At 28.6% G+C, this 13,192-nt stretch overlaps 1 protein-coding gene and 1 long non-coding RNA gene across 3 annotated transcripts in view; both read right to left on the bottom strand.

The window, feature by feature from the left end:
* The window catches only part of LOC106685612 (uncharacterized), a 62,897-nt gene extending 60,002 nt beyond the window's left edge, over positions 1-2,895 (bottom strand). Inside the window, exons 1-2 of the mRNA XM_014428394.3 lie at positions 2,678-2,895; positions 2,505-2,597 (exon numbers count right to left, since the gene is read on the bottom strand). Of these exons, the coding sequence (XP_014283880.2) occupies positions 2,505-2,597; positions 2,678-2,872 (288 nt within the window). The 5' untranslated portion in view covers positions 2,873-2,895. The remainder of the gene's footprint in view (positions 1-2,504; positions 2,598-2,677) is intronic.
* A 7,050-nt stretch (positions 2,896-9,945) lies between these two features.
* LOC136797132 (uncharacterized) overlaps positions 9,946-13,192 on the bottom strand; it is a 33,385-nt gene continuing 30,138 nt past the window's right edge. For both annotated transcript variants that reach the window (XR_010844977.1, XR_010844976.1), the window contains exon 3: positions 9,946-10,963. This is a non-coding gene — a long non-coding RNA (uncharacterized lncRNA). The remainder of the gene's footprint in view (positions 10,964-13,192) is intronic.

The raw sequence follows: 13,192 nt of genomic DNA, 5'->3' as shown, positions 1-13,192 counted from the left end.
CAATTAAAAAAAAAAAAGAAAAAGTTTTTTTTAACCCAGTATAAAAAAATAAAATAAAATATATACAATAAACAAGTTTTGACTATTAGTGTATGTTTGGTACTCTTAGTGTATGTGAGCCATTTTCATTCTCACCTGCTCAATTATTATAAAAAAATTGATTTACATTAGGACTAAGGAGCTTGAAAATAATGGCAAACCAGTGAAACTAATTATGCCAACAGAATTAACTTTAAATGAACATATGCATACAGGCAGGGTGTTTCAAGTTTAAATGTCCCAATTGAAAATATGAATTAAGTTTCTCACAACTAGAAAAAAAAATGCCTATGAAGGTATGTCTGTTAACGCTTTGTTTTGGAGATATTCATGTTAAAAGATTTTCATTGTTATGAATTATTTAGGTTGTAATAAATAAATTAATATGTGTTCAGAGGACTTTATTACTGAAATGTAAACATTAATATTAAATGTTGATCAAAGTGATTACCTTGAGTATTAAGGCAGGCTCGAAGAAAAAACATCTTTCTTCCAGAGCAGTAATGGCCGGATGGCACTAGATATGTGTTATATTGGTATACTCTCCAGATGTGACACACTGGATATTTTGTTTTGGGTAATATTACACAAAAAGTCAATGCAAGCCCAGTAAATGACCTTAATTCTTTATGCCAAGGAAACATATTCCTTAAAACTCAAAGGAATCACATTTAATATAAATAATATAAAGGTTAATGTTTACATTTCATTAATAAAGTTGCCAGAACACATTTTAATTTATTTATTATAACCTAAATAAATCATAACTATGAAAATCTTTAAACATGAATATCTCCTGAACAAAGCGTTGATGGACAGACCTTCATAGAGAATATCTTTCTTGTTCTTTCTTTGTCTCTTTGATTCATTTTTTCAGGTCACTTAGCTCTGAAACACTCTGTACAATCATTACAATAATTATTATAATATTAATCATTACTAATATATTTTTTCTTTGGGATTGCCACTGCATTAGGATTGTAAAAATTTCAATACTTTAGAGCTCAAGAAAATGTGTAAACAACACATTTGACTGTCTAAAGCATTGGGAGGGGTGGTAAGTGTGATACTAGCCATAACCTCTGATTAAGACTCTCCCCATCCACACTCTGTCTCTATGAAGTGGATACCTGACTCTCCAAAGCATAATGTGGGAAGTGTGGTATTGACCATAACCATGGGTCAAAAACCTTTTCATGCATACGCTGTCTCTATGAAGTGGCTACCTGACCCTTCAAAGAGTAGGAGGGTAAGTGTGATACTGATCATATCCACGGGTTAAGAACCACTACTTTCTAATCAAGCACTGAACCTTCGTGAGGTGTTGTGGTACATTTTCTTTTTTCCTTTTAGAGTTGCTCTTTGGAAGATTTCATTTAGAACAATAATTAAATATTTTATTATTTTTTTGGTTAAATAAGATTTTTACTGATTAAAAACGTTTAAATAGCATAACTATTTATGCTAATAGTTATAGTTAAGTTTTTATAACCATAATCAAAATAAAACAATATGGCATCGCGTACCCAGAAGTTCATTACTTCAACTAATTCAACCCTCCAAAGAATCCCCAAGATTCAAATATACACATATCAAATATTTTAATATGTGCAGTAGAACCTCAATTATCTGTGTCTCAATTATCCGTGTTTGCGATTAATTAAAAAATGTGTAAATCACACTATTTACCCATGACTATTTAATGGGTCGACTTCAGTAATAACTTTTAGGAAATTCTCATTTTCAGACAGTACATGATCATTACAAGGGGTTGAAAATGAATGTTAAAATTGAAAATGTGTCATTTTTTTTTTTCTAGAAAAAAACATTTAGGTAGTAAACCTTAGGAAATGAAATGAATAAGGAAAAAATAAACTTGGAAAAAAATGTTGGTGAGTTCGGTATGGATATATACATTTCCTAAAATAAGGAAAATCATTCAAATATAAAAAAAAGAGAACAATTTATTTTGCAAGCTCTGGTAACACTATAAGATGGTATCGTACTTATGTATGTGTGTAATTCACTAAATAAAATGTTTCCATCGACTGTGGTTTTTATTACCTCTGCGACCCCGGCTGTCCCTATTTACCCAAGATAAATGAATAATATATAAGAAGATGGTCAGGGTGAATAATAGAGGTTCTACTATAATTTTAAAAGCTCACTTCAGGATAATGACATCATACTTTGTTAAGCAAATAAAAACTATTTCATTTCTATGTTTAAAAGTCAAAGAGAATAAAAATTTTGATGATAAATAAAATATAAAAATATGGATGATATTCTGAGTTAAGGTTTTCTTATTTAGTCTAAACAATTAATAACAGATGGGCAAATATTTTCTTGGAATGGCAGGCCAGGAGACATATACAGTGATTTTTTTTAAACAAATTAATTATTGTTTAAAAAATTAGTTATTCCTACAAAACCAAATACTTTTCTAAAAATTTATAGGAACTCACTTGTTCATCTTCTAAGGAAGTAGTTGAAGTCTGCCGGTCAACTTTGTAAAATATATCTTTTTGAAACGAGGTTTCATTTTCCTGAGGAGTAGCCTAGAAATACCAAAATAACAATATTACAATTTTTAACATTCTATAATAAATGTCCACATTTTATTAATTAACATTAATACCTCAATCATTTCCTCCTGGTTTTCCATGATAGGTAAATCTTCTGTTGGATAAGTTTCACATTCTTCTTTTTCTTGTTCTTCGGAAAATACCTCTTTTCCAGGTATATTTTCTTCAATTTCAGAAATAATTTCTTGTAGTGTCAATTTAAGTTCCTCTTGTTTTATTTCTCCGGATCCTTCCATTTGTTCTTTCATTTCAGTGTCTTTTATATCCGATGACTGTCAATTACATTAATAAATAAATAAATTGAATAATTACTGTATTTTACAATGCCTCAGTCACACAGAATCTAGTCTTTAATTTTAAATTAATCACTTTTCCATATTAACAAATTTAGAAAGGCAATGGAAATTTCCACCAAAAGAATAAATGTATCAATAATAAACAATATTATTATTTAGGGCATTAATAATGTTTATTCTAAGATGTACCTTATAAGTTGGGTATTTGCTTACAAACAAACTTTTTAACAAAATTAGTTCAACAAAATAACTTGTTCTATCCTCATAAATTATTTAACACTGTTGAACTAACCAAAAAGGGAATTTCTTCTCCATCTAAAATTACTCTCTGTCATTCTGATTGGACAATGGATGGGACTTCTCAGATCATAAACCATGAATTAATAAACAATTTATCTCTCCTAAAAGCAAGTTCTGAAAAACTATCAAAGTTTATTTATTACACTTCCTAGGTTCCCTTTTTATCCATTCACTATTGCGTTTAACAATAAACAAAAAATAGAAATGAAAAAAATTCCTTCCACTTTTAACAGTGCTAATGTTCTAGTCAAGGAAATAATATATAATAAACTCTAAAATTTCCTTACCAGAAGCCATCAAAATATTCATAAGTTTTTGTCGTTCTATTCTGTTTGGTAATAGATTTTAAAAAATAAAACCTTATATTACAGGTTTTAACTGACCAAGGATTTAGTCTTTACTAAATACTATTTCAAAATAATCCACATTAATTGGATTTATTTTATTTCGATTGGATTGGATTTACAAATTGAATTTATTTTATTTTAAATGTTTGATTAAAAAATCTATTAGCATAAACTACTTTCTACTTAATTTATTGTTATGTATATTTCCAAGTTTTTTGTAATTATTTTCTTTTTCTTTGTTTTTCTCTTAATTAAAGTTGTAAACTCGTTTTGTTTTTCAGTCCTCATAAAGGCCTGAAATTCAGGTTGAAACGTTGACATAAATAAATAAGTTTTGCTTAATTGTGTATCATTATCTTTTCCTCATATCAATCTACAGTCAATTATTAACAACTGATTAAGAAAAATCTACCTTTAAACAGTTAATAAAACTGCAAGTAGTTTGTTTTTATTTATTGAATCGTTGATAATCAAAATAGTTATAAATTTGGGCTATATTATGTATTATATATGCATTTAGTATAGGTTCTGTATAAGTTTCACCACAAGTAACTAACTTTAACTTAACCATTTATCATGAATTATTTAAAAAGTAAAAAAAAGAAAATAATAAAACTATTAATGTCTTCTTCAATGGATATAGACTTCATTAATTTTTCTCAGACTGCTTAATAACATAATTCGTTCATTTTATTATCATGAAGTATTTATTTCTAATGATGAAAATTTCTGAAACCGACTACTTTAAGTTACTATCTTTTAAAGTAATAAATTCAAGAGAATTAAATCATTATTTATTTTTAGAATTCTAAATACAAAACAAATCAAAATATTTGTATTATTTGTGAGTATTTCTTTGAGTTCTCAAAAGTTTGGGAAAAATGTTCTAGCATGTTTCCTTCAGAAACAATGCAGCGATTTGGATGACAATAGCGTATTGATTGTTAATGCTAATATGTACGAAGAACTAAAAAAATTATGGAACCATTCTATTTCAATACTTTTTCAGTTTCAATGAAACCTCAAAGTGATCCTAATGTTATTATCTTATCTTAGGATTATATATTTCTTAGAACTCTGAATGTTATAAAAAGATTTATGATGATGAGTTAATAGATGATCATGGATATGTATATATAAATGAGATGGTTTGGGGTGTGCTCAGTGAAGAACACACAAATATTAATTATTAATTAATAAGAACAAAAACATATTTATTTGTGCCAATCTTTCAACCAGAATTTCAAGCCTGCATCAGGGCTAAGAACAATTAATTAGAAACAAGTTTATTCATTAGGGTTTTTATATTGTTTTTTGTTCTTAGCTCTGATGAAGGCTTAAAATTCTGACTGATACTTTGGCACTAATATATAAGTTGTTACTTATTTGTGTTTGTAACTGAACTCATTACCAACCATCTTCTCCTCATTTAAAAATATTTAGATAAGTAAAATGAAACATTCTATGCAGCACCAAAGAATGTTAAACTATCCTTCAATATAAAACTACTAAAAGTGTGATTTTTTTATAAAAGTAGAAAAATTAAAAATCGAAACAGGATTCATCATACACAATCCTTACAATAAAAAACATTAACATATCACTACTTCATCATGTAATGAAATATAATAAAAATTCCGATTACAAAGAAAAACTGATGATTGATTATGGAAGGTAATCATTCATTTGATTAAGTAGTGGCGGGCTTCAGGCTGTTGAACATGGTTAAAAAAATAATAAATTTTTAAAATTAAAGTAAAACACCACTACGCAATATTCAAAAGCAGCGTCAAGAAAGCTATAAATAAAGTATTTATATAAAAACTTAATTTGTTTCCCCAAAACTTATTGAGCAGGCCAAACCTAAAATTTTTGACAATTATATCGATTTTCCAACCGACCGGAGATTCAAAAAATATTCCTTGAAATTTAGCATTTTTCTAAACATTTCTGAAAAAAGGACTCTCTAAATAGCGAAATAAATTATTTTGAAGATGATTATAGATTAACCTCGTTGAATAATGCTTTACCTTTTTTTTCCCAGCTTTAAATAGATTCTCAACTTGGGGATTTCAATTTTTGGGAGGAAGGAGATTGACCCCCCCTCCTGGGTATTCTGACTGGTCAAAATCAATATGTTTAGGTTCAGTTAGTATTGTAGATCTGCCAACTGGCAAGTATTTGTGCTCTTCGGATTTTAATCAATTGAAGAATTTTAGGAACCTTCGGAATCAATAATTAACTCTTATTTAAGAAAATATGTTTTAAGATTCTTTTCCAACAATCACTTCTGACTGTCCGGAACTTTACAGAGCATTTGTAGTACAGGATATTTCTTCTCAAAATATCTACATCAATTGAAATTTGAAACTATTGCATTGTTCAAATTTTGTTGATTGACTTAAACGGTATATTTATATATTATAGCGGACGTATATATCTATAGGGGACACTATGCGGTCAGATTGGTCCTGTAAGGTTAAAATTTTGAAATCGGATCAAAGAGGTGGCTGCAAGTTCTTTGTCAACTTTAGTTTCACTGTATTCTTGCAGGTGAATGTCAAATTAATGGTCAAGCAAGCTTTATGTTTATCACTAGTGAAAAAAGGCATTGCACAAGATCCTTACTGTTCGGTATCTCATTCACAAGAAGCGTCAATCGGGCTGATAGTGAATGGAACTTTGGACGTCAGTCTGGTTTTTGAATAATGACTGTTGTTCCGCCTGACCATGTATGGTACCTCGTGAAGACATTGAATGTCTGGGTTATTAATTACCAAGTATATGATAAAAGTAGTTCAACCAAAGTTGAATTAATAGGTTATTTAGTAGCAATTCTATGATTTTTTACTATCTACTTCCTACTTTTCCGTTTACTTTACGTTGCCTTTCATTGAATCTTTCTTTCTTTTTTATCTTTTTATAACAAAATAAATAAAAGGTAATAGCCAATACAAAACCTACCATTTTTTATCCCTCTGAAATACAGGAGCGTGTGGATACGGACGTTTGTTAAGCTTTTGTAAGTATTTTGTATTTACTGTAAGCAGCAAATCTGTGGATCCGGATTTAGGTTTAAAGATAACCATATTCAGGGGTTGGTTTGATAAAAAGATATTAATTAATAACCAAAATAAAAAAGTGATTCATAAGTGTTACTCAAAACACAAACATCATGTAAGTGGATATGAAAATCATATTTTTCTGTAGATTTAGGGAGAAAGGATATGTCCTTCCTTCCAAAATTATTATTGTGAGAGGTCACCCCTGCAAAGGTATAAAGTTGGGAGATCAAGGGATATATATATGCGTGTGTATACGCAACTTCTAGACGGAGAGGTCATAAAAAGCATCCCTGGTGATAGGCAGCAGCTTCACTAGTACTGGCCCATTAGCAGACGTCTATAGGCGGAGTTGGAGAACTTCTCCAAACTTTCCACCAAGATGCCTTTATAGTCTCTATTTTGGTCTTTACCAGAACTGGAGACCCTTATAACTAGCTCCAACATCTTGATATGGGGACTCCTGACTGGGGTGTTGGTGGCCCCAGTCTACCCTCGTTAAAGTTAATAAGGATGTTAATGGATTATATATACATATGTGTGTGTGCAAAGAAAGAGAGAGAGAAAAGTATTTTTTCCCTTTGCGTTTGTTTAAATAATTAACTAAAAAAATGGAGGTAAAGCAAAAGGAGAATTGAAAGAATGACCATCAATTGTTGCATTACTGGACAATTAAGGGATGTAGGTGGATGGAAAATAAGAAAGAACAGGGAACTATATGACTTGTGCGAAGAAGCAGATATAGTTAAATCTGTGAAGTTAGGTAGCTTTAGTTGGGTACAATGAATGAACAAGAAATCCCAAGGAAGGATCTTGAGGATATCCTCCATTGAATTTGAAGAAATGGAAGTCCCAGTCTGAGGTGGGTCAATTGTTAACTGTAGATAGACGAAGCTGACTTGAGATAAGTAGTAACTGGAAGCCGGTTGCACAAGAAAGCCAAATAGGGGTAATTCATCCAGGAGGCTGAGACCCCACACAGGATTGTTGTACTGCATGAGATAGAAAAATGGATAACAGTGGTATCTCATGAGTGAACTGGCTGAACCATTTTCTATTGGAATCCCAGTCCACCCATTCGCTATCTATGGAGATTACTTTATCATTTCTTTCTCATTTTATCGACTATAAGTATTCATAAATTTTATTGTACTTAGTATTTGGATTATTATTTTTTTTAAATGGTTATATATGAGAATATTAATTACGAATCAGCAGGGCATAGCTGCTAAGATAATTTTTAATAAACTGGAAGGCAAATAAAAAGAAGAAAATGAGTCCTTTTAATAACAAAACAAAATGAATTGCTGAGGAAAATGTACTGATAATAATCCAGTTATAGTTAAAATATAACAAAAATAAATAAAAAAAAATATTTTGAGATGTTATAGAGATGAACTTCACATATCTTGTCCTTATTCCTAAGAATAAATTTATATGTCAATATCAAACTTTTTTTAGATGGCTCACTGTTGATTGATACTGTTGAGCCCTTAATGAATGATTATCATTTTATATTAAGCTTGATGTTTTTTTTGAAGAAGATCTTAGAAGAAAAAGGAGCATATTTTAATTTAATAATGAACTTCAATCATGGAAAAAATGGATGAGGGTATTGTATAAGTATAAAAATGCTTTAATGTGTGCCAATATTTCATACTTCATCTAGGCTTAGTAAAACAAAGTATAACCATCAAAGAAACAAAAAATATGGTTGGAAATGTATATATTCAATCTTATTTTAGGGTGTAAAACTTAATATTTAACTTCTGAATACTATCACTATCTAAATAAATATTAAACTCCTTTCTAAACTGTTTATATAAATTAAACAATCTAGAAAGCAGTATTTAAGGTATTCTTCCAAGCAAAACTTGCTATTTTTCCAAACATGTCAGATAATATGTTTTTTCATTTAACTTTTCAATTATAAAAATTAATATTTATTAGTTTAGTAATTCAATATATTTATTAATTATTAATTAATTTTTGAAAGTGGTCCATATTAACAATAACAAAACTACATATGATCCAATTTACTTTCAACAGTTTATTTTAATTCGCCAACTTTTCGGCCCTTAGGCCATTATCAAAGAGATGACCTCAATTATTGACTAGTCCCAGTTCTCTTAAAGAAAATAAGCTTTTTTATTTGTGGTTAAAATTGTTTGTTTGTAACCTAAACAATTTGTAAATACAATTATGAATAAAGCATCACTGTTGATGGCAACATTGCTTTGAACAATGGGACAACCATTTTTCTTTGTTTGAGGGCTGTTGGCATCCCTTAGAAAAACACACTCTTTGTCTTTTGTTATAAAATCTCCCTGGTCTACAACAAAGTCATTTAAAAAATGGCTTTTATTTGCTTCTTCAGAATTATTGATGTATTTTGTAAAAAACAAAAAAAAAAAAAATTAAAGAATAGTTTTTGTATTATATGTTTTATGATTGTATGTTTTATTACATAAAATGGGAAATTAGCCTGAAAATGAAAGACATTTTTTAATATGAACTGTGACCTGTCAATAATTGAAGTTGTCTCCTTGATATTGGACTGAGGGCCAAAATATTGGAGGATTAACATAAACTGTTTAGAGTAAATTGGATCATTTATAGTTGGTGTTATTATTAATTAATATTTAATTGTTTAATATCCTCTTATATAAATACTGTATCTATATTTATCCTGCACAAATTTTGTGGTTTAAGCTTATTTACTTAAGCTGAAATATCAGGACACATTAATCCTCAACAATATTAAACTGTTATTTTCTTGACAACATCTCCAGCCATTTCTGGATTTGTAATGAATATTTTTTATGTTCATTCACAAGTTAAAGCGGTGGGACGCTCCAAAGTATTTATACAATATTCTGAGCTCATTCCTCAACAGCAGAACATTTTCTGTTAGGATAAATGATACAAATTCTACCCTCAGACAAATCCATGCCAAGTTTACTCCACAAGTTTCAGTCCTTTCTCCCATTCTGTTCAACAAGTATCATTATTTATGATACTTTCCAAATTTTCCATAAATGTTTAATCAATTTGATGATAATTGTTTCATTGTACTTGGATTTGGCCTAAGTACACTATATTTTTATCTTATATGTAATTTGTTAATTTCATAAAAGCAAATAATAATGATAAACAAAAAAAAAAAAATAATGAAATAGAAGACAAGGAAAAACAAGCTTCAAAATGTTTTAGTATATTAGTTATAATTTGAAAAAAACAAAAAAAAAACAGTCATTTTTATAAATAGGAATGCTTTTCAAAAACAGTTTGAAGCTTTGTAAATAAAAGGACACAATCGATTTTTAAAAATATTTATTCACATGAATGAAGTACATGCAAGAGTTTGAACATTCCTATGTATAAAAATGTTCTAACATTCCAAAATTTGAGTAAGTAATGGCACTCTGTTGTCTCAATTAAGAAAGCACCTTCAAACAACATGTAAATTTTTTGAGTATATCATATAAAAGTAAACACTAAAATCAATACCTTTAATTACATTAAGTTTTTGATTTGTATAACCAATAAATGGTAGAAATTTTAAATTGACTTTACAGTAGATTTAGCATATACTAAAGACGAAACATACACTTAATACATATTACAAAATAATAATGGTCCTTACATATTGGTCCTTCTTACGATTAATTTTTTAATACATTACCAATAAATTATGTAACCTCCTAAAGCCTAAAGTTGGTACATGATATTACATGAATCAAAAGAATAAAATTAAAGACAATTTTAAAAGCACTAAATTAAAAATGGTAATGTAACAATGAAGTAAAATTATCTATATCCTATAGTTTTAGACTTAAAAAGAAATTAAATATAAATGATATGTTTCCAAAGGAAAGACTATCTTAAATATAACAGCTTATTGTCTTTTTCAAAATATCAAGATTTTTTTAATGGAATACTTTTTTTAAGTTCTAATGGGTTAGTAGGCATGTAGAAATTTTTTTAAAAACTTCATTACAAAATTATTCATTGAGTTAAAAGATTTGAACAAAACTACTCTTCTATAAAAGTGAAAACAGCTCGATACAAGAAGCGTTCAAGACATGCATGTACAGAAAATTATTGCTTGACAATGTCAGATGAAGCAAAAAGAAATTATTTTATTCGATAGAAAGGTTTGTTGAAGTAGTAGACGAAAATGAATGGCTTGTTGAAGACTGTTTGACGACGCTACTAGTCACACGTGTAGAGGATACTTCACTCACCGACTGTGAAATCATCCTAGAACATTCTTCTGCTTCCGTGTTGGATGACTTTTGTATAACATGGGCGCTTCCTATATCTTTTTCAAACTGTAATCATAGTGAAAAAAAAATGTTTTTAGTATCATAACTTCAAATAGGGGTAACATTTTCATGTGAGGAGAAGATAGGAGTGTCGTCAGCAAAGACACACAAATGAACATGACTTATTTATATGTGCCGATGTTTTGACCTGAATTTGAGAACTTTATCAGGGTTGAAAATGACAAAATGAGATGAAAACAACCTTAATTCAGAGAAACATAAAAATAAAATAATAATAAACAAACCAGGAAATTTGCATAAAAATGAGTTAAGTAGATAGTAGTTGATACTAATAAAAGATAAAACATAATATTGTAGAGGTAAGAATTATAAAAAATAAATGATAAAAAATATTAAAAAACTGTGTTCAAATAAATAATATATTAATAATAATATAATATTTATTACTCATTTTGTTTTTCAGCCCTGTTGAAGGCCTGAAATTCAGGTCAAAACATCGGCACAAAGAAATAAGTTTTGTTTATTTGTGTATTTTTGCTGACCACATCCCTGATCATCTTCTCCACATATCAATCTATGGTCAACTATTAACAATATTCTAACCTCAATACAATATTTCCACATTTTTTAGCTATTATTTACACAAAAGGTTCAAATAAAAAAAAAATGATTACTTGTAATAAGACAGGAAAATATTGTATGTATAGCTGGAGAACTCCAAGATACAAACGTGCTTTATAGTTTACAAGTAACCATATTCAGCAAAACTTCACCGAAAAATCACAAATTTTATTTAATTCTTTGTAATTTTCCACAGCAAGGATCAAAAAATGCTATATTATTATTATTTTTTCTTCAAACTCAAATATATAAGTAATTAATATTTTTATTTAAAAAGGTATGAAAGAATAAAATCTATCTGATTTTGAGTTTAAGCAGATGTTCTTGAAATAACTAGTTGTATCTAATATTTATGTTTGTAAAGGATAAAGAGTTTTTCCTAAAGCATATAAATTTTTTTAAAAAAATTATTAAAAGAAATGATTGAAAATGCAAAATCTGTTGGAATTCTTTGTTTCTTAATTCAAGTGGATTTATTAATGTGACTAAATTCAACTACATTTGTGTTATCCTCTAAATTTGGTAATATTTAGTTATAAAAATTTAATGTAAAGTTATTAAACTTTTCAGGTAATCCTTATTGATAACTTCTTGAAGCAGGCACACACATATCATAGTTTCCTGACATAATTAAAAAAAAAATTTATTTTTGGAATTACATATATACCACAAAGGAGTGATAGAACAAAATAAAGTGCCTAATTACTGCATTAATTTTAATCACTAATATTTATATAGCTGTAGACAGTCTTAACCTTTTGACTATAGAGGATTTTAAACATAAAAACATATTTCTAAACCCTAACAATAAACTGTTCCTGCTTAAAATTATTTGGGTCACTCTTATTTTTCCATAATATCATACCAATTATGATATTAACGTAATATCAACTATCATAAATGAATATTATATTTAAGAAGTTATAACTTCACAGCATAGTGTTTGTTTATATTAAATTAAATACAACCCATGAAGTGTCAGGGGTTTAGTACTTCGTAAGGAAGTACTGTTACTAGATCAACGGTTTCGGTAGGAGGTGATCTGGTCAGAATTATGCTTGACCAGCAGATTTTTACATAATTAAGAGCACCCACTTCATGTGGCGTGAGTCCTCCCAAACCCATAGGGCTGATTCACGGCTACAGTGAAACAGAAAATAACTGTCTGCCATAGCCAGATTCGAATCCAGGTCCTTAGAGTTAGTCAGTTTCTTACCAATGAGCTACCCGCTCCCAGTTTGTTTATATAACGAACAAAAAATATTTCTCAGTTTCAGCTTTGTGACAGAGCTAGGGAGTGACAAAATAAGTGTTATATATTTTTTAACTTGCTACAAATTAATGATTAAAACCTCTTAGTGAGAGGGAAATGTAAAAGCTCAAGGAAGACAATATAATAATAATCGATCTTTCTTAAAAATATTTATAACTGAAATAGCACCATAATGGGTGAATGATCTATAAAAAACAGTTTCAACATCGTAAAACAGCTATTAAAAAATAAAATGGTGAAATGTAAGAGAAGTTCAACTTGACGCAATAAATATAAGAGTTACTAAAATAGTTCTAGAAAAATTTAAAACAAAAGCAAACGCAAACGCAAAAAAAAAAAATTTATTTTCTTTAAATTTTTGCTAAATTAATATTTATTTC

The sequence above is a fragment of the Halyomorpha halys genome, unplaced genomic scaffold (genome assembly GCF_000696795.3).
Source record: "Halyomorpha halys isolate HHAL.00 unplaced genomic scaffold, Hhal_1.1 Scaffold717.1, whole genome shotgun sequence".
NCBI classification, from domain to species: Eukaryota; Metazoa; Arthropoda; class Insecta; order Hemiptera; family Pentatomidae; genus Halyomorpha; species Halyomorpha halys.
The sequence above is the reverse complement of the archived record's forward strand: the minus strand, read 5'-3'. Positions and strand labels throughout refer to the sequence as shown.